This window comes from Moschus berezovskii, chromosome 11, assembly GCF_049115385.1.
Source record: "Moschus berezovskii isolate FMDL1 chromosome 11, NW_MosBer_1.0, whole genome shotgun sequence".
Classification (NCBI taxonomy): domain Eukaryota; kingdom Metazoa; phylum Chordata; class Mammalia; order Artiodactyla; family Moschidae; genus Moschus; species Moschus berezovskii.
The window spans coordinates 63,282,437-63,307,049 of NC_142470.1; the positions used below are offsets into that span (position 1 = coordinate 63,282,437).

General features: G+C 42.1%; 1 protein-coding gene across 5 annotated transcripts in view; it reads right to left on the reverse strand.

Moving 5' to 3' along the window:
• The window catches only part of SEPTIN10 (septin 10), a 61,077-nt gene that overhangs the window by 30,431 nt on the left and 6,033 nt on the right, over positions 1-24,613 (reverse strand). For 4 of the 5 annotated variants that reach the window (XM_088841404.1, XM_088841406.1, XM_088841408.1 and 1 more), the window contains exon 2: positions 10,566-10,634. The exons of the other annotated variant lie outside the window; for it this stretch is intronic. In XM_088841404.1, the coding sequence (XP_088697530.1) occupies positions 10,566-10,634 (69 nt within the window). The remainder of the gene's footprint in view (positions 1-10,565; positions 10,635-24,613) is intronic. 5 annotated transcript variants of the gene reach the window in all.

Consider the following 24,613-nt stretch of genomic DNA (forward strand, 5'->3'; position numbering starts at 1 on the left):
TTTATCATATATAGATAGCCTTTATTATGTTGAGGTATGTTCCTTCTATTCCCGCCTTCTGGAGGGTTTTTATCATAAATGGATGTTGAATTTTGTCGAAGGCTTTCTCTGCATCTATTGAGATAATCATATGGCTTTTATTTTTAAACTTGTTAATGTGGTGTATTACATTGATTAATTTGCGGATATTGAAGAATCCTTGCATCCCTGGGATAAAGCCCACTTGGTCATGATGTACGATCTTCTTAATGTGTTGTTGGATTCTGATTGCTAGAATTTTGTTAAGGATTTTTGCATCTATGCTCATCAGTGATATTGGCCTGTAGTTTTCTTTTTTTGTGGCATCTTTTTCAGGTTTTGGTTTTAGGGTGATGGTGGCCTCATAGAGTGAGTTTGGAAGTTTCCCTTCCTCTGCAATTTTCTGGAAGAGTTTGAATAGGATAGGTGTTAGCTGTTCTCTAAATTTTTGGTAGAATTCAGCTGTGAAGCCATCTGGACCTGGGCTTTTGTTTGCTGGAAGATTTCTGATTACAGTTCCAATTTCCGTGCTTGTGATTGGTCTGTTAAGATTTTCTATTTCTTCCTGGTTCAGTTTTGGAAAGTTGTACTTTTCTAACAATTCGTCCATTTCTTCCAAGTTGTCCATTTTATTGGCATATAATTGCTGATAATAGTCTCTTATGATCCTTTGTATTTCTGTGTTGTCTGTTGTGATCTCTCCCTTTTCATTTCTAATTTTATTGATTTGATTTTTTTCCCTTTGTTTCTTGATGAGTTTGGCTAATGGTTTGTTAATTTTATTTATCATCTCAAAGAACCAGCTTTTGGCTTTGTTGATTTTTGCTATGGTCTCTTTTGCATTTATTTCTGCCCTAACTTTTAAGATTTGTTTCCTTCTACTAACCCTGGGGTTCTTCATTTTTTCCTTTTCTGGTTGCTTTAGATGTAGAGTTAGGTTATTTGTTTGACTTTTTTCTTGTTTCTTGAGGTATCCCTCAAGCACTTAGCAATGCTATTACAGTTTCTCACAGGTTTTGGGTTCTTGTGTTTTTATTTTCATTCGTTTCTATGTACATTTTCATTTCTTTTTTGATTTCTTCTGTGATTTATTGGTTAGTCAGCAGCGTGTTGTTCAGCCTCCATATGTTGTGATTTTTAATAGTTTTTCTCCTGTAATTGACATCTAATCTTCCTGCATTGTGGTCAGAAAAGATGCTTGGAATGATTTCAAGTTTTTTAAATTGACCCAGGCTAGATTTATGGCCCAGGATGTGATCTACCCTGGAGAAGGTTCCATGTGTGCTTGAGAAAAAGGTGAAATTCGTTTTTTGGGGGTGAAATGTCCTATACATTATCTATTAGGTCTAACTGGTCTATTGTATCATTTAATGTTTGTGTTTCCTTGTTAATTTTTTATTTAGTTGATCTATCCATAGGTGTGAGTGGGGTATTAAAGTCTCCCACTGCAAGGAGATCCAACCAGTCCATTCTAAAGGAGATCAATCCTGGGTGTTCATTGGAAGGACTGATGCTGAAGCTGAAGCTACAATACTTTGGCCACCTCATTCGAAGAGTTGACTCACTGGAAAAGACTCTGATGCTGGGAAGGATTGGGGGAGGGAGGAGAAGGGGACGACAGAGAATGAGATGGCTGGATGGCATCACCGACTCTGTGGACATGAGTTTGAGTGAACTCCGGGAGTTGGTGATGGACAGGGAGGCCTGGCGTGCTGTGATTCATGGGGTCGCAAAGAGTCGGACACGACTGAGTGACTGAACTGAGCTGAACTGAACTATTATTGTGTTATTGTTAATTTCCTCTTTCATACTTGTTAGCATTTATCTTACATATTGCAGTGCTCCTATGTTGGGTGCATATATATTTATAATTGTTATATCTTCTTCTTGGATTGATCCTTTTACCATTATGTAGTGTCCTTTGTCTCTTTTCACAGCCTTTGTTTTAAAGTCTATTTTATCTGATATGAGTATTGCTACTCCTGCTTTCTTTTGGTCTCTATTTGTGTGGAATATCTTTTTCCGGCCTTTCACTTTCAGTCTGTATGTGTCCCTTGTTTCGAGGTGGGTCTCTTGTAGACAGCATATATAGGGGTCCTGTTTTTGTATCCATTCAGCCAGTCTTTGTCTTTTGGTTGGGGCATTCAGCCCATTTACATTTAAGGTAATTATTGATAAGTATGATTCCAATGCCATTTACTTTATTGTTTTGGGTTCAAGTTTATACCCCCTTTCTGTGTTTCCTGTCTAGAGAAGATTCTTTAGCATTTGTTGGAGAGCTGGTTTGGTAGTGCTGAATTCTCTCAGCTTTTGCTTGTCTGTAAAGTTTTTGATTTCTCCTTCATATTTGAATGAGATCCTTTCTGGGTACAGTAATCTGGGCTGTAGGTTATTTTCTTTCATCACTTTAAGACCTGCCATTCCCTCCTGGCCTGAAGAGTTTCTATTGAAACATCAGCTGTTATCCTTATGGGAATCCCCTTGTGTGTTATTTGTTGTTTTTCCCTTGCTGCTTTTAATATTTGTTCTTTGTGTTTGATCTTTGTTAATTTGATTAATATGTGTCTTGGGGTGTTTCACCTTGGGTTTATCCTGTTTGGGACTCTCTGGGTTTCTTGAACTTGGGTGATTATTTCCTTCTCCATTTTAGGGAAGTTTTCAACTATTATTTCCTCAAGTATTTTCTCATGGTCTTTCTTTCTGTCTTCTTCTTCTGGGACTCCTATGATTCGAATATTGGGGCATTTAACATTGTCCCAGAGGTCTCTGAGATTGTCCTCATTTCTTTTAATTCATTTTTCTTTTTTCCTGTTTCATTAATTTCTACCATTCTATCTTCTACCTCACTTATCCTATCTTCTGCCTCCGTTGTTCTACTGTTGGTTCCCTCCAGAGTGTTTTTGATCTCATTTATTGCATTATTCATTATATATTGACTCTTTTTTATTTCTTCTAGGTCCTTGTTAAACCTTTCTTGTATCTTCTCGATCCTTGTCTCCAGGCTATTTATCTGTAACTCCATTTTGTTTTCAAGATTTTGGATCATTTTCAGTATCATTATTTGGAATTCTTTATCAGGTAGATTCCCTATCTCTTCCTCTTTTGTTTGGTTTGGTGGACATTTATCCTGTTCCTTTACCTGCTGGGTATTTCTCTGCCTCTTCATCTTGTTTATATTGCTGTGTTTGGTGTGGCCTTTCTGTATTCTGGCAGTTTGTGGAGTTCTCTTTATTGTGGAATTTCCTCGCTGTGAGTGGGGTTGGACTGGTGGCTTGTCAAGGTTTCCTGGTTAGGGAAGCTTGTGTCGATGTTTTGGTGGGTGGAGCTGGATTTCTTCTCTCTGGAGTGCAATGAAGCCTCCAGTAATGAGTTATGAGATGTCAGTGGGTTTGGAGTGACTTTGGACAGCCTGTATATTGAAGCTCAGGGCTATGTTCCTGTGTTGCTGGAGAATTTGTGTGGTATGTCTTGCTCTAGAACTTGTTGGCCCTTGGGTGGAGCTTGGTTTCAGTGTAGGTATGGAGGCATTTGATGAGCTCCTATCGATTAATGTTCCCTGGAGTCAGGAGTTCTCTGGTGTTCTCAGGATTTGGACTTAAGCCTCCTGCCTCTGGTTTTCAGTCTTATTCTTACAGTAGCCTCAAGACTTCTCTATCTATACAGCACCTATGAGAAAACATCTAGTTTAAAGATGAAAAGTTTCTCCACAGTGAGGGACACCCAGAGAGGTTCACAGAGTTACATGGAGAAGAGAAGAAGGAGGAGGGAGATAGAGGTGACCAGGAGGAGAAGAGGGGGCATCAAAAGAGGAGAGGGCAAGCTAGCCAGTAATCACTTGCTTATGTGTTCTCCACAGTTTGGACCACTCAGAGATGTTCACGTAATTATACAGAGAAGAGAAGAGGGAGAAAGGAGACAGAGGTGGCCAGGAGGATAAAGGGGGGAATCAAAAGGAGAGAGACAGATTCAGCCAGTAATCAGTTTCCTAAGTGTTCTCCACAGTCCAGAACACACAGATTCACCAAATTGGGTAGAGAAGAGAAGGGGGAGCGAGGAGATAGAGGCGACCTGGTGGAGGAAAAGGAGAGTCCAAAGAGGGGGAGAGAGCAGTCAAGCCCATAATCTCGCTCCCAAGTAAAAATGGGTACTGAAGATTGGGTTCTTAAAGGTACAAACTTGATAACAAATACCAAAAAGCAAAGATTAAAAATCTAGAGTAGAGGTTGGATTCTCAAAAATACAATATTAAAGAGAAAAATAACAAAGTCACAAAAATTATAAAATAGATATATATATGAAGTTTGCTTTAAAAAATTAGGGTCTTTTTTTTGCAAAGTAATAGTAGGTTATCGATCACAATAAACTGTGGAACATTCTGAAAGAGATGGGAATCCCAGACCACCTGACCTGCCTCTTGAGAAACCTGTATGCAGGTCAGGAAGCAACAGTTAGAACTGGACATGGAACAACAGACTGGTTCCAAATAGGAAAAGGTGTACGTCAAGGTTGTATATTGTCACCTTGCTTATTTAACTTATATGCAGAGTACATCATGAGGAACGCTGGGCTGGAAGAAGCACAAGCTGGAATCAAGATTGCCGGGAGAAATATCAGTAACCTCAGATATGCAGATGACACTACCCTTATGGCAGAAAGTGAAGAGGAACTCAAAAGCCTCTTGATGAAAGTGAAAGAGGAGAGTGAAAAGGTTGGCTTGAAGCTCAACATTCAGAAAACAAAGATCATGGCATCTGGTCCCATCACTTCATGGGAAATAGATGGAAAAACAGTGTCAGACTTTATTTTTGGGGGCTCCAAAATCACTGCAGATGCTGATTGCAGCCATGAAATTAAAAGACGCTTGCTCCTTGGAAGGAAAGTTATGACCAACCTTGATAGTATATTAAAAAGCAGAGACATAACTTTGCCAACAAAGGTCCATCTAGTCAAGGCAATGGTTTTTCCCGTGGTCATGTATGGATGTGAGAGTTGGACTGTGAAGAAAGCTGATCGCCGAAGAATTGATGCTTTTGAACTGTGGTGTTGGAGAAGACTCTTGAGAGTCCCTTGGACTGCAAGGAGATCCAACCAGTCCATTCTAAAGGAGATCAATCCTGGATGTTCATTGGAGGGACTGATGCTAAAGCTGAAACTGCAATACTTTGGCCACCTCATGTGGCGAGTTGACTCACTGGAAAAGACTCTGATGCTGGGAAAGGTTGGGGGCGGGAGGAGAAGGGGACGACAGAGAATGAGATGGCTGGATGGCATCACCGACTCTGTGGACATGAGTTTGAGTGTACTCCGGGAGTTGTTGAGGGACAGGGAGGCCTGGCGTGCTGTGATTCATGGGGTCGCGGAGAGTCGGACACGACTGAGCGACTGAACTTAACTGAACTGAGTAGGTTATAAAAATGAAAATTAAAGGAGTAATAGAGGACTTGAAAAAAATTTTTTTAAAGAATGATAATAGTAAAAATATATCTAGGACTTTCTGTGGTGTTGTTGTGGACAGTGTGGGATCAGTTCATTTTCAGATAGTTGCTTGATCTGGCTTATACTTCTCAAGATCTATAGGTCCCTTTCCTATGTAGTGGGTGCTAACTATAGGGTTTTAATCTATTGCACCTGTCACTTCAAGGCGGTTCCCTGTGTTTTAGCTTCTTCTGTTTGCTGGTCTCTTCAGTGTCTAATTTCCACTCTGACACAAGGGGGCGATGGTGGACACTTTTTTAGGTTCACTTGTTCAGTCATGCAGTGGGGAGAGAGAAACACTGCAAACAAATAACACTGGCGTGTGCTCGCAGTGTCTCAGCCACACTGGGTTTGCCCCCATGCTCAGGGCGTGTGCTTTCCCTGTCTACACTGCTTAGGCCCTAGGTTGCTCTGCCTGGAACTGTCTGAGTCCGTCCCTGGGTTGTATGCACTTCCCACGTCTAAGCTGCTCAGGTTCAGGTACTCGGGTACTCCTCAAAGGCGCAGACTCGGTTGGGCCTGTGTTTTGTGCCCTTCCCAGGTCCGAGCGCTCAGGTGACCAGGTGTTTGGCGAGCGCCCGCTGCGACTTATCACCTCCCCCGTCCCTGCTGCTAGGTTTTCTGGGTATACAACCGACACACCTTCTCAGACAGATGTCGACCATCCAGAATCCCAAGAAGTCTTGGTTAGCAACAAAGCCTGCATGCAGTTTGGTAGATGATGCCTCTCTGGGGCCGTGATTGCCCCCTTCCGGCTCTGGCTGCCCTCGTCTGCCTGTCTCTGGCGGGGGATGGGCCAGTCCACAGCCGGCAAGCTCTAGTCAGTCCTTTGTTCTGTGAGCAGGCCTGGCGGTGTCTTAGGTTAGGGCTTTTCCCGGGGTAGCTATCCAACAGTCTGGACGGTTTGCTGTCTCAAGGTAGTTCCCTCAGATTGCTGTCGGGGCATTCAGGCCTGGTCCTCAATCTAAGCAATGCAGCCTGCGCCTCCCTGCCCAGCCCCCGCTTGCTAATGGCGGATGCAGCGTCTGCGCTGCTTTTCCGCTGGGAGTTACCGTTGGGCACATAATCTGTGGGTTTTAATCATTTATTTATTTTTCCTCCCAGTTATGTTGCCCTCTGAGGTTCCCAGGCTCACCACAGACTCGCCAGTGAGAGGGTTTCCTGGTGTTTGGAAACTTCTCTTTTTTGAGACTCCCTTCCCGGGAGGGATCTCCATCCCTACCTCTTTTGTCTCTCTTTTTATTTTTTATATTTTTTCCTACCTCCTTTCAAAGACAATGGGCTGCTTTTCTGGGTGCCTGATATCCTCTGCCAGCATTCAGAAGTTGTTTTGTGGAATTTACTCAGCATTCAAATGTTCTTTTGATGAATTTGTGGGGGAAAAAGTGGTCTCTCCGTCCTATTCCTCTACCATCTTAGGACCGCCCCCCTGACACCATTTATAACATTAAAATATTTAATTTCCCCACACAGGAAAATACTCAAACTATGGCATAACCATTCACAAAGTGGAGTGTGGTGTGTAAAAGTCATGAAAGATGTTTATGATGAATTTTAGATATAAATTGTCACATTACAATAAAGTGAAGGTGCAGCACAAAGTTACAGATGGAGTCCAGCTCACAGTCGTGGCAGAGTAACTGATGTCACACTCACCTCCTTGCTGGTGATTACAGTCCGTTCCCTCAAGTCACTGCAACCAAAAGCAGAGAGACTGTGGAGTGAGGGACACACCCTGTAGCTTCTCGCCTGAAGGCAGACCCAGCCAGTTCTGTACAAGCAGACAGAGCTCAGGAGAGAACTAGTCTTACTGGGTTCAGAAGCCAGTGGAGACAAGGGCAGGCAGGTCAGGTGAAAGGGGAAATTCCAGAAAGGAGGGAGTCCGCAGTCGGCACACACACCCCTCAAGTCTTTGGCTGAGTGCTGACCTACACGAGAACAGGGAAATGGAAACTGGAATGACCAGCCTAGGGAGCTTAGACTTTATAAGTTAAAGGACTCAGTAAACACATGAAAACCTACATGGGCCTCATTTTAGGAGTAAGGATCACGTCTCAGCACTCAGAAATCCTCCCTCATGCTGAAGGCACAACTGAAGTAGACCTGCTGTAACAGAGATGAGTGTGACCAGCCAGTGACTCAGCTAGTGCCTGCTGGACCAGAGGCCAACACTCCTCAGAAGAAGACAGAGTCCAGCACCTCTAAGTGTGTCATTCACAACACCTAACTGTACAACCGAAGTACTACCAGAAAGAAGCAAAAAAAGAACACTCAAGGAAGAAGAAAACAGTCAACAGAACAAGATCCACGTAAAAGCCACATGTTGAACTAGCTGGTAAGAACTTTAACTCTGACAAATATGTTAAAAAGAAAAATGTTCTCTTTCTCTACAGAAGAGATACATATGACAGGTGACTTGACAGGGAATTATAAGAGAAACAGAAAAGCTCTCGACAACAATAAAAGGTGAGAAATGAAATTCCTGGAAATTCCTGATGGAAAAATGCAACATCAGAAATAAAATAGTATTAACAGCAGATCAAACAATGGGAGAAAGACTTGTTCACTATCATATCCATGCTAAATATCTTTTTCCAAGCTAAAAATCTCTCATAGAAAAGATAAAACTATAACAGAGCCTTAAAAAACTGGCACAATATCAAATGGTCTAACACACCTACAGTGGGAATGCTGGATGGAAAATGACGGGAGCAGGGAATGGAGGACGGAAATTTGTAAGTAATAGTGACTGATAATAGTCTAATTGTTTCAGCATGAACTCAGAGATCCAAGAATTTCAGCAAACTGCAAATAAACACAAAAGCAAAGGAATCCACAGCCAGGCACATCAGAACAAAATTTAAAAGTAAGAATGGAGAAAGATCTACAAGCAGCCAAGGGTGGCAAGACATATTACAGACAAGTAAAACATAAAATGATCACAGTATTGGCATAAGAAACAATGTAAACCAAAAGACAACAGAATGACATCAGTAAAATGCCAAAAGTAAGAAAATGACAACTCAGGATTCTTTAATTTTCCAAAATTTATTTCTTTATGGCTACACTAGGTCTTTGTTGCTGGGTTTTCTCTAATTGCGGCAAGCAGGGCTGCTCTCTAGTCATGGTGCGAGGGCTTCTCATTGCAGTCGTGTGGCATGAAGGCTAAGTTCTCGGACCAAAGCCCTGTCCCCTGCACTGGCAGGCAAATTCTTAACCACTGGTCCACCAGGAAAATCCCTGACAACCCAGAATTCTGTATCCAATGAAAATATCCCTCACAGGTGAGGGCAAAATGAAAACATCTTCACACAAAATCTAAGAATTTTACTGCAAGCGGGCCTTCCCTGATAAGAAATATTAAAAATTCCCAAAAGGAAAATGACAACAGATGGAAACTCAGATCTACAAAAAGGATGAAGACTGCCAGAAAGGTAAAAATATGGGTAAATACAAGAGAATTTTTTGCATGTTTTAATTTCTTGAAAATATAGATTGACTGTTTAAAGCACGAACAACAGTGTGATGCAGGACTTATTATGATACATGGAGAAGCAGGATGCATGACAGCACAGAAGATGGGAGGGGAGGAGTCACCCTGCTGTAAGACTTCTACGGTGTCCATGAGTTGCCATCACATTGCCCAAAGGCAGTGAGGGGTAAGTTAAAGCCCACATCAATTACTGTTGAAAAAAAAAAGTTTAGTAAGCCAAGAATGGAGATAAAATGCAGCCATAAAAATACTCCATTAATTCAAAAGGAGGCAGGAAAATTTTAAAAATGAAAGAATAAATGGGACAAATAGGAAATAAATGGCCAATTGGCAGACTAAAACCAGCTGTGTCTGTAGTTACAGGGAAGTGGTCCTAGCCAGCTGGCCAGTAGACCCTTCCGTGACAATGCCAAGCTGCCAAAGGAACCACTAACCACATGCAGACATGGCATACCCAGTTGTGACACATGCAACTGAGGAAGGAACTTTCAAATTGTATTTAATTTTATGTAGTGTAAATATCCAGGTGTGGCTAGTGGCCACCATACTGGACAGAACAGGTCTTAAGCTTTTCAAATAAAAGGAAATTGTCAGACTGGATGAAAGAGCAAGACCCAACTCTGTGCTGTCAATACAGTAACTGGCAAGCTCAATAGGAAGCCAGAGGACTCAGCATCGCCAGAATCACCATGCAGAAGAACAAGCTGAAGGAGGCACACTACCTAGTCTAAGGCTGCAGTCACCAAGTAGTGTGGTGTTGTGACTGTCTACTACTTACCTACAATTTAACAAAGAGGAGTGGCTGGAGAACATGAGGACTAAACAGTGAGCACTCAGTGCACCAGTCACCGAGCAATTACAGTAGATTCTGCAAAGCAATGTGTCAGAAGGCAGGTTAAGAGTAATTCAGAAAGTCTGTGAGGTGGTAAAATAAAGATGGATAGGCTACTGTTACCAGTAAGAGAGCAAAAATGAACAAATCACCATTTATCAGAACTGTGGGGATTTCAGCATGTGTGGAGGAAGAGAAGAGACTACAGAGCACAGAACTACAGGAAACCAATCATGATCACCTATGCTCACGTTTGCAGTTTTCTTTTTTAAAAAACAACTCATCTTGTTCACCAGGTTAAATTTACTCCTCTCTTTTTAAATAACTTTTTAATAAAAAAACTACCAAAACCCATCCTCCTGTGCAAGTACATTCAGAACCCCCTGGGAACCATGAAAGTCTGACGCTGTGCTCAGGAAGGCTCCTACAGGGCCATCCCATGGCACCACGCCTTGTCATCACCAAAGTCTGTAAGGACGCCTGCCAGAGCAGGGCCAACTCCCCTGACCACCATGGCAGAGCTGAATCTGAATCTGTGGCAGAACCTGCATCTGCTTGACATCAGGCAAGGTAGAGACACTGTGGCCACTCAACAGTGATTCAGTTCATTACTGATTTTGAACTTGGATCAGCGTTAACAGTTAATTCATATTCAAGTTGAGTACCAACAACAGTCTGTCTAACCACATCCTGAAACCACAGAGGCATCCACATTACACGGTGGGTCTGCTTAAGAGACATACTCACTTTCTGTTCATGGTCAGATACTTGTGAGGACGTTTGAGCTGTTTTTGTTGTAATGTGAGACTGAAAGAGCTGAAAAAGAAAACACAGATGTTACTAAAAAAAAAACCCTATATATCTAAGTAATGTATTAATAGTTACATTAAAAAGGAATTCTAGTATTGTCATCACCACCAGGCTTTGACTTGTGATCAACACAAGGTTTTCCTGCTAGAAGGATATCTGCAGAGGTCAGTACCATGTGATAGTCAACACATGATACACATTATTGCACTTACACCTTCACTCACAAAAATGTAAAAGTTATCATCACAGAACCCCTGCTATAGCCATCCCCAGGCCGATGGGGCCCAAGCAGCTGTGGGGTTCTCAGAGTAACGCTGCCTCAAGAGCACTCCATCCTGGCATGCAGCACAGGACGTGGAGAAAACGTGTCCTTTTTAAAAAGTAACAGTAACATGGATGTAGTAAGAAAAAGCGCAAACAGTGCCAGACGAGAACAGAGAGCAGACTAAGTTCCCTCCTCCCCTGACCCCTGCAAGCTGGCGGTTCTCTCCCCTGGGGGCAGAGGTGGCCTGGAGTGTGAACACAGTGTCTGTGGCTCATGACTGGCGATCTGCAGTGGTTGTCCTTCACACCTAATCTGTGGTGGGGACCGCGTCAACAGAGCATGAGCTACCTCCCTCCCTTCCTCCCAGGACAGTGCCCCTTCTGTAAACTGCACAACATGCAGATGCACCATCTTTAACTACAACAGCTGCACTGCAGTGAACAGAAGCTTGCCTACATGTGGGACCAAGGGGAACCTGATGCTGCAGCAAGGGAGGGCTAAGTGTGGCACCTTGAACCCCAACACATGGGGGCGGCCAGGACTGCATTCTACAGAACACTAATGACCCCTTCCCGTGGTACTTTCTGGGTAAGGTGAGCTCTTGAAGGTGGGCCCTGGGACCTCACCAGGCACCTTGAGCAGCCAGCTCAGCGCACTGTGCCGGGAGTGGCTCTGGCCAGTGGAAATGCACTGTGTATTAAGAGACAGCCAGGTCTTGGGGTGAACACAGGAACTGGTGTATGTATAAGAGAAAAGCACCTTGATACAAAGCCCACCAGAACTGGACTAGTGTGGCTTTAACTGTACACACACTGCCTTGACTTTCCCCACCCCTGCCACTATGTGTCATGTGAGCTGGAGAGCACACCCCCAGTCTGAGCCAGCACAGAGGAGCCAGAGCACTGGGAAGACAGTCATGGTCACTGCCACGCACACAAGAGGGAAGACGACACTGCGCTGGCCCAGGAGACGCCAGCCTCAGCAAGGCGGCACTTAAGATAGAAAACATCTCTGAACCCTGAAAGTGAGATAGAGTATCCTATCTGGATAAAGAGAACCATCAGTAGAAGAGTTTGCTGGAAACAGGGTTCATCATCTCTTGTTGTGAAGTTATGAAGAGGCCAGAAGTGGAGCAGGGAGCTGCAGGATGAGTCCCTGAGTGTCCACCTGGGGTGGAATCTGCTGTCAGGACACCAGGCGCCATGGAGGGAAACCGAGCACAGAAGAGCCTCTGTGTCTGCCAGCATCAGATGGGAGTGGGTGCTACATGTCTAACTTAATTTTATCAACTACAGGACTCTAATGAAGATTAGTCTTTAAAAAACTACAGTAAGTAGTCTTGGGATTTTAGTATAATGGATAGCACACTGAAATTTTTGTGAAATGCTGCTTAGAAAGCAGTATCATTGATATATAAAATTTGCTTAGAAAAAATAAGGTTTTGTACTTACTATTAAACTTTAAACTTTGACTAATAAAACCAGGGTTACATTTCTGTCATTTATATGAGTTCATATCAAGTATTCACTTTTGTTCATTCATTTCCTGTGTTTCTGAATACCTGCCAGAAAACCTACTTAAAATCTCTGTGGATAAATGGTTTGATGAGGAAGTACAAATGAGTCACATAAAATTATTATAAATAGTTGTTCTTAATATTTCCACTGGTACTACTTGGGTAGTCAGATTTCCAAAACATATTTTAGAATGAAAACAGTTTTTAATAAATTAACAAAGACATTATTGAAGGTAAAATAACAAGAGGACAAGAATCGACCCAGTTCACCTCTAGTGGTAAATCCTAAATTAAAAACCTGGAAGTGGAATTCAAATCTGCTCTACCACTGACTACCTGTGTTGGGAACGGGGTATCAGGAGGAAGACATGGTCCTTGATCTTAAGAACTAATCTTGGAGAAACAAAGGCAAATGATTGACAGTCCACTCTCATTTCAAGGCAAAAGGGAGACCAACAGTCCCTATCTACACCTGATGACAGTTGGTAGCTTTTGTGTTAAATACATGCATCCTAGATACACAGACACATGTATTTAAATCTATACATCCACATCCTAGAAAGGAAGAATGTATACAGTACTTTTAACTCTTAGCAAAGTCTAACACATTTTTTAGAAGTTTTAGTATATAACGAATCACACAAAAAAAATACCAGAACATTTGGGGGAAGATCAGGTTCTCCATCTTCTTCAAAGTATCAGTTTGGGGAGTGTGTGCAACACAACAGACGTGGCACACGATCTGTTCTGGGGTCCTCTGAACATAGGTGGTAGGGACCTTCTTCCTATCAGTCAGTTACAGGAAAGCATTTGGTTGATCTTTCACAACAGGACCCAAGCTCTTCTGACCCTTCAGCAAACAGTCCTGTGACTGCCTGATAGCCTCTCTCTAGGCATAACAATGAGCTTTGGATGAACAGAATTATGACTTGAGTTACAATTGCTTCATTTTACCTTCATGTTCCCACTGTTTATCTTTGTAAAGCCAATCCAAGGGACAGCACCAAAATTTTCTAACTGTCCTCTGGTATTTCATATAGTTCAAAAAAAAAAAAAAGGAGCAGAGAGGTCAAAATAATTTAACTGGATCTATTTTATGGTTTTCAATAGGTCAGGGTTCTTTGGCTTAAGATAGTACTTTGAAAGGTTCCACAGATGTATTATTTAAAATCATTTTATTAAATCTTCAGCTTAAATAAATGTTAATATGCTGATCTAAATTTTTCCTAAAAACAAATAGTAAAATTACCTCATTCAGATTATGCAGAAGATGATTCTTGAAGTAGATAGTAATTACAACCAGGGAAAAAAGAGAGAATCCAACTGAATCAGTGAGATTTGACACAGGAGAAGCAGTGTGTTGGCCTCCTGTCCCCCAGAGGACAGACTTGGTCAAGGACAGCTCAGGGTAGGTCAGGTTCCATCAAAATATCACTTCAATTTTACCATCATCTCCAGTACACATAAGGGAACTACAAAGTCTGATATGCAGCCTCAAAATATCATCAAGACAGAAAAATTCTTGATACTAATTCATAATGAAGAGATTTTAAGCTCAAAAAAAAAAACCTTTACAGTAATGTGTATGTAAGGATTAAAATATAAATTTTATTTTGAAATTACTTTCCTCCCTTAAGTAGAAAAGGAATAGTTTGTGTTATAGAAAAAAATACCCTTTCTAATAATTGCGTTACTGTAGTAACAGTACAGTGAACATCTTTCTGTGGCAGCCAGAGGTATGCCCCTCAGATTGGCCCTCCAGTAAGCACTTGTAGGGCTGGAGCCCAGACCACTCCTTCCCAGGCAGTCCTAGCTCAGGACTGAGCAGAGTCGGGGGGCAGGGGGTCAGGACCTGGGCCCTTCTGCCCTGTGAAGGTACTGGGCTGGCCCAGACTCTGCCAGGTCTGCATGGTTTGTGAGCCTCTCTCTGTGGATTCTGCTTCCTCCCCTTTCTCCTCCAGGGCCTGACATCCCTTCCACACACAGCCCTCTGTCCCCCACAGAGGTTCCTCCTTGATGTCAGAAGGCGGCAAAGTGTGGTAAATGCCAGAGAGGGACACGACCCAGAGCTGAGGGCGGCAGTGGTAGCAGAGTTTCAGCAGGTGCAGATAAGCTCAGCAGAGAGAGGACAGGCTTGTGCCAAGAGAATTGAACTCCTGCAGGCAAAAAAAAAAAGCGCACCACATCCAATAACCTCAAAACAGATCATGGGCCTAAAAACTAGAAGAAAAAGTATAAGGTCTTTGTGGCCTTAGGCTTAGGCAAAGATTTCTTAGATACAAGAACCGTGATCCATAAGACAAAAAATGATAAGGTGAACCTAATAAACTAAAAAAACCTCTGCTCATCAAAGTACAGTTAAGAGAATGAAAAAACAAGATACATATTTGGCTAAAAGATTTGTAAGTCATTTATCTCATAAAGGACTTACATAAGAAATATCTATATATTTTCAAAAACTTGTACAACTAGAAACACGATAACTCAGTTTTTTAAAAATGGGGAAAGACTGGAACAGACACTTCACCAAGGATATAGGGATGGCAGATAAGCACACAGCAAGAGAACCCACGTCATTAGTCACCAAACAAATACAAATGAAAACAAGGCATCACTGCGTGCCTCCCAGAATGACCTAAAAAATTATCTGGCAAGGATGCAGAGCAGTTGTTAACGGGAATGCAAATTCTGGCAGAAACATTTTGGAAAACAGTTTGGCAGTTGCTGCAGTTAAAACACACAACATACTCAGCAATCCTACTCCTAGATCAGCCCAAGGAAAAGGAAAACTAATACTTGAATAAAAACCTGTGTGTGAATGTACGTATACAGTAACTTTATTGCAAACTGTTAAAAACTGAAAACAGCCCAAATGGTCTCAAGTGGCAAATGGATAGACATAGTGTGGCCCACGTGCACAACAGGACACCACTCGGCAGTAAAGGAGCGTGAGCAGCATGGCGGACGGGTCTGCTCTGCACTGAAGAAACCAGCTCAGAGGCCACAGGAATCCACATGTATGGTGCAGGCGAAGCCACAGGGGCAGAAGGGGATGAGGAGGCAGACAACAGAAAAGGACCAGGGGATGTGGGGTGGAGGATGAGGCAGAAATTCTGTATTTTCCATTGTGTTTGTGGTTATACAATGGTATACATTCATCAGAACTCGTGAAACTTTATACTAAAAAAGTAAATGTTACTGTGCATAAATTATAGCTCAATATAAAGTTAATTCTTAAAGATATAACAAAATTCAGTTCAGTCACTCAGTCGTGTCCAACTCTTTGCGACCCCATGAATCACAGCACGACAGGCCTCCCTGTCCATCACCAACTCCCGGAGTTCACTCAAACTCATGTCCACAGAGTCGGTGATGCCATCCAGCCATCTCATTCTCTGTCGTCCCCGTCTCCTCCCATCCCCAATCCCTCCCAGCATCAGAGTCTTTTCCAGTGAGTCAACTCGTCATATGAGGTGGCCAAAGTACTGGAGTTTCAGCTTTAGCATCAGTCCTTCCAATGAACACCCAGGATTGATCTCCTTTAGAATGGACTGGTTGGATCTCCTTGCAGTCCAAGGGACTCTCAAGAGTCTTCTCCAGCACCACAGTTCAAAAGCATCAATTCTTCAGTGATCAGCTTTCTTCACAGTCCAACTCTCACATCCATACATGACCACGGGAAAAACCACAGCCTTGACTAGACGGACCTTTGTTGGCAAAGTAATGTCTCTGCTTTTTAATATACTATCTAGATTGGTCATAACTTTCCTTCCAAGGAGTAAGCATCTTTTAATTTCATGGCTGCAATCAGCATCTGCAGTGATTTTGGAGCCCAAAAAAATGAAGTCTGACACTGTTTCCACTGTTTTTCCATCTATTTCCCATGAAGTGATGGGACCAGATGCCATGATCTTTGTTTTCTGAATGTTGAGCTTCAAGCCAACCTTTTCACTCTCCTCTTTCACTTTCATCAAGAGGCTTTTGAGTTCCTCTTCCCTTTCTGCCATAACGGTGGTGTCATCTGCATATCTGAGATTATTGATATTTCTCCCAGCAATCTTGATTCAAGCTTGTGCTTCTTCCAGCACAGCATTCCTCATGATGTACTCTGCATATAAGTTAAATAAGCAAGGTGACAATATACAGCCTTGACATACTCCTTTTCCTATTTGGAACCAGTCTGTTGTTCCAGGTCCAGTTCTAACTGTTGCTTCCTGACCTGCATACAGGTTTCTCAAGAGGCAAGTCAGGTGGTCTGGTACTCCCATCTCTTTCAGAATTTCCCAGTTTATTGTGATCCACACAGTCAAGGCTGTATATTGTCACCTTGCTTATTTAACTTATATGCAGAGTACATCATGAGGAACGCTGGGCTGGAAGAAGCACAAGCTGGAATCAAGATTGCTGGGAGAAATATCAATAACCTCAGATATGCAGATGACACTACCCTTATGGCAGAAAGTGAAGAGGAAATCAAGTCTCTTGATGAAAGAGAAAGAGGAGAGTGAAAAGGTTGGCTTGAAGCTCAACATTCAGAAAACAAAGATCATGGCATCTGGTCCCATCACTTCATGGGAAATAGATGGGAAACAGTGGAGACAGTGTCAGACTTTATTTTTTGGGACTCCAAAATCACTGCAGATGCTGATTGCAGCCATGAAATTAAAAGACGCTTACTTCTTGGAAGGAAAGTTATGACCAACCTAGATAGTATATTAAAAAGCAGAGACATTACTTTGCCAACAAAGGTCCGTCTAGTCAAGGCTGTGGTTTTTCCCGTGGTCATGTATGGATGTGAGAGTTGAACTGTGAAGAAGGCTGATCACCAAAGAATTGATGCTTTTGAACTGTGGTGTTGGAGAAGACTCTTGAGAGTCCCTTATACTGCAAGGAGATCCAACCAGTCCATTCTAAAGGAGATCAATCCTGGATGTTCATTGGAGGGACTGATGCTAAAGCTGAAACTCCAATACTTTGGCCACCTCATGCGACGAGTTGCCTCACTGGACTCACTGGAAAAGATGGGGGCGGGAGGAGACGGGGACGACAGAGAATGAGATGGCTGGATGGCATCACTGACTCTGTGGACATGAGTTTGAGTGAACTCCGGGAGTTGGTGATGGACAGGGAGGCCTGGCGTGCTGTGATTCATGGGGTCGCAGATAGTCGGACACGACTGAGCGACTGAACTAACTAACTAACTAACACAGTCAAAGGCTTTGGCATAGTCAATGAAGCAGAAATAGATGGTTTTCTGGAACTCTCTTACCTTCTCCATGATCCAGCAGATGTTGGCAATTTGATCTCTGGTGCCTCTACCTTTTCTAAAACCTGCTTGAACATCTGGGAGTTCACATTTCACATATTGCTGAAGCCTGGCTTGGAGAATTTTGAGCATGACTTTACTAGCCTGTGAGATGAGTGCAATTGTGCGGTAGTTTGAGCATTCTTTGGGCTTGCCTTTCTTTGGGATTGGAATAAAGACTGACCTTTTCCAGTCCTGTGGCCACTGCTGAGTTTTCCAAATTATCTAACAGTAATTAATACATGGGAAAGCAGCAGCTAACAAAAATTTAGATTACCTGAAGACAGTGACTTAAGATGATACATGTATGATTATTTGTAAGAACCAATAAAATATACAGCAAAATATGCAAATACAAAATGAGATTAAAATATTTTCTCCAACTGTTCAAATCCCAATTCATTATTGCTTTCTTTTGGCTGTCAGTCATGTGGAAACTGTAAGTTATAATTCTTTTCCACACACACAGAATCTGTTACTATATGACAAGTAGCCTATCTTTTCCTAAAATGGAGAGCCCCTAGAAATTGTCTCAATGACCTGTGTCACAGGAGAGAATGGTTAACATGACGACAGTATAAATGTATGGTTTAAGAAGGCTGCTGGAGTTAACTGCGCATGGCAGCAAGAAGCAGAGGTCTGGAGCCAGAGCCATGCACCAGGGCCCGGCAAAGATGTACCAGCACAGCAGAAGCAAAACAAGACACAGTCTGTTCCACAGATTTTGAGACCATTTACCCTCACCCCTCAGAATGGAGATAACAGTCCTCAGCTCAAGGGTTCAGCAGGAGAAATGTGGTAATGAAAGGCCAAAACCCACCCCACTGGATGCAGTCAGCAGGAGATTTCCGTTATCCCAGTGGTGTCCCAACAGAAATATATCTCCAATACATAACGTTTGCAAAGTCTTTAGATATTCCTAGATCACTAAGAAAGTAAAGATACATCTAAAGAAGTTGAAAATAATGGTTAGTTTCCTTTAGTTTTCAAAAAATATACATAAATTTTACAGCTGTTTTTTTCATGATTGGCAGATAAAACTGAAAGGCATCTTGTAATATTCTAAGATTGAGAATACAGGCTGAGTATGAGATGATGAATCTTTTTCATGCTTAAAATATTACCTCTGTGCTCATCCATGGCCATCTCTTCCTTTAATACTCACCTCAATGCTGTGCTTTGCCAAAAAGGCTTCACTCTTTATATTTAAAGCTAGTGCAAATCACAATCTCACGTATAGGTTGTTTTCTTCAAAAGTTCATTTTAATAAGATGCTTGGATGTACAGAAACAACATTACATTTAATGTCCTGGTAGGTTGACAAATGCCTTATTTAACCCATAACATACTATTTATAATCTTAGACTAATTTTTTCCAAATCCAGCAGCAGACAAAGCACATTTATTGCCCTATTCCTAAAAAGACTACTCCAGATCATGCATTCTCAATGGGGAGTATCCCTACCATAAAGGTGGTAGAAATTGGTTCTGGGGGGACCAAAAAATTCAGTAGTTTGTGGCCTTCCAAAGCTCAGTCAACCTTTACCTGAAAACACTTCTAGTTTCTTTTTTAGTACCGACTCCCTCTCATTTCTCCTAGAGGAATTCAGTACTAGAATGAGGGAGAACTTGATTAACTGGATCAATTCATAAGACTAGGTAAATGTTATTAATTTGATTTAAATTTCATTTTTGTCCCGAAAGGTGAGTAATGAAAAGTGGTATAGAACTACTGCTCAGATAAACCCCCAAAACAGGCCACGTCTGCATGTGGCATTTTCCATCTTCCTCCGCAGCCCTCTCCACACTGTCCTGCACTCCAGTTTCTTCACCCAGGTCAGTCCTAAATCAGCTGCCCACCTGTCTTCACTCTTAACCAAATTCTGTGGCCCATGTGATCATTTTGGTTAGCTTTCGGTGGTTGTGGTTTTCATTCTGTCTGTCCTCTGATGGATGAGGATAAGAGGCTTGTGCAAGCTTCCTGATGAGGGGGGACTGGCTGTGGGGGAAAACTGGGTCTTCCTCTGGTGGGCAGGGCCATGTTCAGTGAATCTTTAATCCAATTTTCTGCTGATGGATTTATTAAAATGGAGAGACTTTATCAATCAAGGTCCATATAGTCAAAGCTACAGTTTTTCCAGTAATCTTGAATGGATATTAGAGTTGGACCATAAAGAAGGCTGAGCACCAAAGAATTGATGCTTTCAAATTTTGGTGCTGGAGAAGACTCTTGAGACTCCCTTGGACTGCAAGGAGATCAAGCCAGTCAATCTTAAAGGAAATCAGTCCTGAATATTCATAGGAAGGACTGATGCTGAAGCTGAAATGCCAATACTTTGGCCACCTGATGAGAACTGACTCATTTGAAAAGACCCTGATGCTGGGAAAGATTGAAGGCAGGAGGAGGGGACGAAAGAGGATGAGATGGTTGGATGGCATCACTGACTCAATGAACATGAGTTTGAGCAAACTCTGGGAGATGGTGAAGGACAGAGAAGCCTGGCATGCTGCAGTCCATGGGGTCACAAAGAGTCAGACATAACTGAGCGACTGAATAACAATTAGGCAGTCCTGGTTTATTAATAACTTAATATTCCAGTTAAAGAGTATACACTCAACTAAGTGAAAATATCACTGTGTTCTACTAATTTTTGTCCATGAAAAAACTGGAGAACAGACCACTCACAGAACATTTATGGTATCTATCAACATGTTCTTGACAGAGCATTCCATTACTTATGAACTCTTTCTACACACATCACACTGGCTAATGAGAACAAAAGGCCTCCTCATTGCCTCCAAAGAGAGGCAAGATGACCTTGGTCTGGCTTTTCAGAGCAGCGTGAGAGGAGACCAGCGAAGTTGTTCCACAGCTCTCCCACCTCATCTCTGGTGAGCCGTGTAGTTGTCAGACAACAGAGCTGCGTGAAACTAGCTTGAGGGGCTGGGGAACCCATCCCATCTCGCAGGAAACCTGCAGGGCCAGCCCATCTTCCTGGCTGTCCGCCTCACCCACATCTCAAACAGCAGTTGCCTCTTCTACTTTCCCCAAACCTTAACCCCTTATTCCTCATGAGGCATATTTTATTTTTTTCAACATATGGCATAATTTTAATTCCTCCTTAAGTTGTATTACTCAGGTCTGACATCCCAGAAAAAAGCTATTCCTCCCGTATGATTTCTACTTCTGGTTTGTGAACTAAATGATTACCATGCAACCTCTACTAAACTACCATATGCTTACATTTCCATCTGTCAGCTGTCTCAGGCCTCAGAGTATTGAGGATTGTTCAAACAGATGATTCAGGATGGCCCTAAAATGGAACACAGCCAAGAGGGTGTATCTTTCTCCCCTCCCCTAACAGGTTCTAAGGCCTCAACCCTCCATGTCCATGTGGCACAGCTGCCACTTTGTCCAGGCATCTTCCCTTGTGACACAACTAAACTGGAGTGATATTCTGACACCTTGGTTCATCTTCCTTTGCTTCATTTCTCCCAAAGGCTGCATTTCAAAAATCCCTCACATGCTCTGTTTGAGTCTGCCTTCCTTTTTTAGTCTTAGTACCTGGTTCATCTGATTGCAGCCATGAAATTAAAAGACGCTTACTCCTTGGAAGGAAAGTTATGACCAAACTAGATAGTATATTAAAAAGCAGAGACATTACTTTGCCAACCAAGGTCCGTCTAGTCAAGGCTGTGGTTTTTCCCGTGGTCATGTATGGATGTGAGAGTTGGACTGTGAAGAAAGCTGATCGCCGAAGAATTGATGCTTTTGAACTGTGGTGTTGGAGAAGACTCTTGAGAGTCCCTTGTACTGCAAGGAGATCCAACCAGTCCATTCTAAAGGAGATCAATCCTGGGTGTTCATTGGAAGGCCTGATGCTAAAGCTGAAACTCCAATACTTTGGCCACCTCATGCAACGAGTTGACTCACTGGAAAAGACTCTGATGCTGGGAAAGGTTGGGGGCGGGAGGAGACGGGGACGACAGAGAATGAGATGGCTGGATGGCATCACTGACTCTGTGGACATGAATTTGAGTGAACTCCAGGAGTTGGTGATGGACAGGGAGGCCTGGCGTGCTGTGATTCATGGGGTCGTGGAGAGTCGGACACGACTGAGTGACTGAACTGAACTGAACTGAACCTGGTTCATCTTAAAATTTCCCCAACAATTTATTCCATAATTTAAATTTTTCTAGTGTCAGAAAAAGCAGACTGAAAGAAATCTGAAAATTCTAGAATTCCTAATATAGCCTCACTCATGGCTCTTGAGAGACTATGGTCACAATGCTTCTCAAAATAGATGCTCCAAACACATGGTCTGAAAGTATTCTCTACCTGGGAAGATACCTGGCACTGATCCAGAAAACCCAGGCCTTCTCAGAGCTTCCCTAAGCCAGTAAAACCCTATTTCCACAAGTCCTCATTTGTCTCTGACAGGAAAGGTCTGCAGACAGCCAAGAGGGAGCCTAAGTGACACTATTTAAACTAACCAAAACAATAAACAAGGAAAAAGAGGCCACATAAATCAGTTTTGGACAACTTTACATTAGGCACATGTTCACTTTTACAACGACATGTTCTAGAAGGAATCACATAATGTAATGAATTTTGGGTTCTATTTCATCTAAGCTGCTTCAGCTAAATCCTCAGTGAAGAAATCTTCAGCCTTTTTTAGAAAAACTAGTTAATTTCAAATAAATGGAATTGCCAAAGAAAAAATTTCAAAAACAGGAAAAATGCTCAAACAAAATATGCGAATCACTGTGGATGCTGATTGCAGCCATGAAATTAAAAGACGCTTACTCCTTGGAAGGAAAGTTATGACCAACCTAGATAGCATATTAAAAAGCAGAGACATTGCTTTGCCAACCAAGGTCCGTCTAGTCAAGGCTATGGTTTTTCCAGTGGTCATATATGGATGTGAGAGTTGGACTGTGAAGAAAGCTGATCGCCAAAGAATTGATGCTTTTGAACTGTGGTGCTGGAGAAGACTCTTGAGAGTCCCTTGGACTGCAAGGAGATCCAACCAGTCCATACTAAAGGAGATCAGTCCTGGGTGTTCACTGGAAGGACAGATGTTGAAGCTGAAACTCCAATACTTTGGCCACCTCATGCGAAGAGTTGACTCACTGAAAAAGACTCTGATGCTGGGAGGGACTGGGGGCAGGAGGAGAAGGGGACGACAGAGAATGAGATGGCTGGATGGCATCACCAACTCGATGGACATGAGTTTGAGTGAACTCCGGGAGTTGGTGATGGACAGGGAGGCCTGGCGTGCTGTGATTCATGGGGTCGCAAAGAGTCGGACACGACTGAGCGACTGAACTGACTGACTGAATAAAAGTAATAAAAAAAACTGTAAGGATGCTAAATCATAATTGGTCTTAAAGGTATTTAAAATCATAGCTTTCAATCTCGTGGTTATGTTTGAGCCTATGAGCTTCTTATTTCTGTGATCTTCAAAACATAAAGGGTGTTAAATTTTAAAGCATCATCTAAATCAAACTTCCTCCCAGATATGATCAAAAGAAGGTGTAAAAATTAAAGTTCTCAGTGAAAAGCTTTGAGAATCAGGTATTTTATATTAGGAATACTTAAAATCTTCAGCAGAGAAAATTAAATTTAGTATAGTTAAAAGGCCATTAAGTATTCTTGAGAAGAGGAAATCTATTCCGCAGTAAAATATGAAAATTTAAAACACCTTCCTCCTTTCCCACACACCAAAATAAATAGGTAAATAAAACAGTTACAGTTTGGAACAATGTCAGGAGCAAAGTCAGCCTGGGAAAAGCTCAAAGGCTTGGAAGAAGGAGGAGCCTCGTTAGAACATAAATGCAGACTAATAGCTCTGCCCGTAAGAATTTATAACTAATAATGTATAGCAATCAACAAGAATAAAATGATTCAAAAATGATCATGGTTATGGAGGATACAAAGAATATTACGATTTGTGTTTCCTAAAGAAAAGTCATTTAACTGAGGGGTAGGGGGCAATGCAAGGTTCACCAAAATTTAATGGAAAAGGCAATAATACAGAACAAAAATTAGGTATTACAAGGAAGCACATGACTAGTGGCAAACAAGCGGAATGACAGAATGCCATGGGTTAAAAGCTTCAGAGAAGATGGGATGGAAACTTGGTCTCATTATCTTATGACTCTAGGACCTGGACCAATGAAGGGATGTCACTCCAGATCAGAAACACAAGGTACTGAGGTAGTAATTAACTCTAGGACATTAAAGAGAATTAAAAGTCACAACTTCAAGAGAGAAAGTAAAACAAATGCGGGAAACTTCTGAGATACAAAAACTGTCATCACTGAATGATAACTGAAAAAAATAAGAATTCAGAAATACTGCATCTGAAACAGGAAATGACACAGGCAAGAAATTGAAAAGATCTGGATACCATTTAAAAGGGCAGTCTGAAGATGCAGAAAATTATGAGTGTGTTTTTCTGGAAACAGGAAAAGGTAGTGTCATTACAAGATTCACTATCACAGTCAGCAGTACATAACTATACAGTCAAGATCTCTTGAATCATGAAATGTAAGCAATTACTAATACTGCAAAATTCACACTTCAATTGAAGAAAGTAGGCAAAACCACTAGACCATTCAGGTATGACCTAAATCAAAACCCGTAGGATTATACAATGGAAGTGAGAAATAGATTCAAGGGATTAGATCTGATAGAGTGCCTGGAGAACTATGGACGGAGCTTCGTGACACTGTACAGGAGACAGGGATCAAGACCATCCCCAAGAAAAAGAAATGCAAAAAGGCAAAATGGTTGTCTGAGGAGGCCTTATAAATAGCTGAGAAAAGAAGAGATGCTGAAGGCAAAGAAGAAAAGGAAAGATATACCCATCTGAATGCAGAGTTCCAAAGAATAG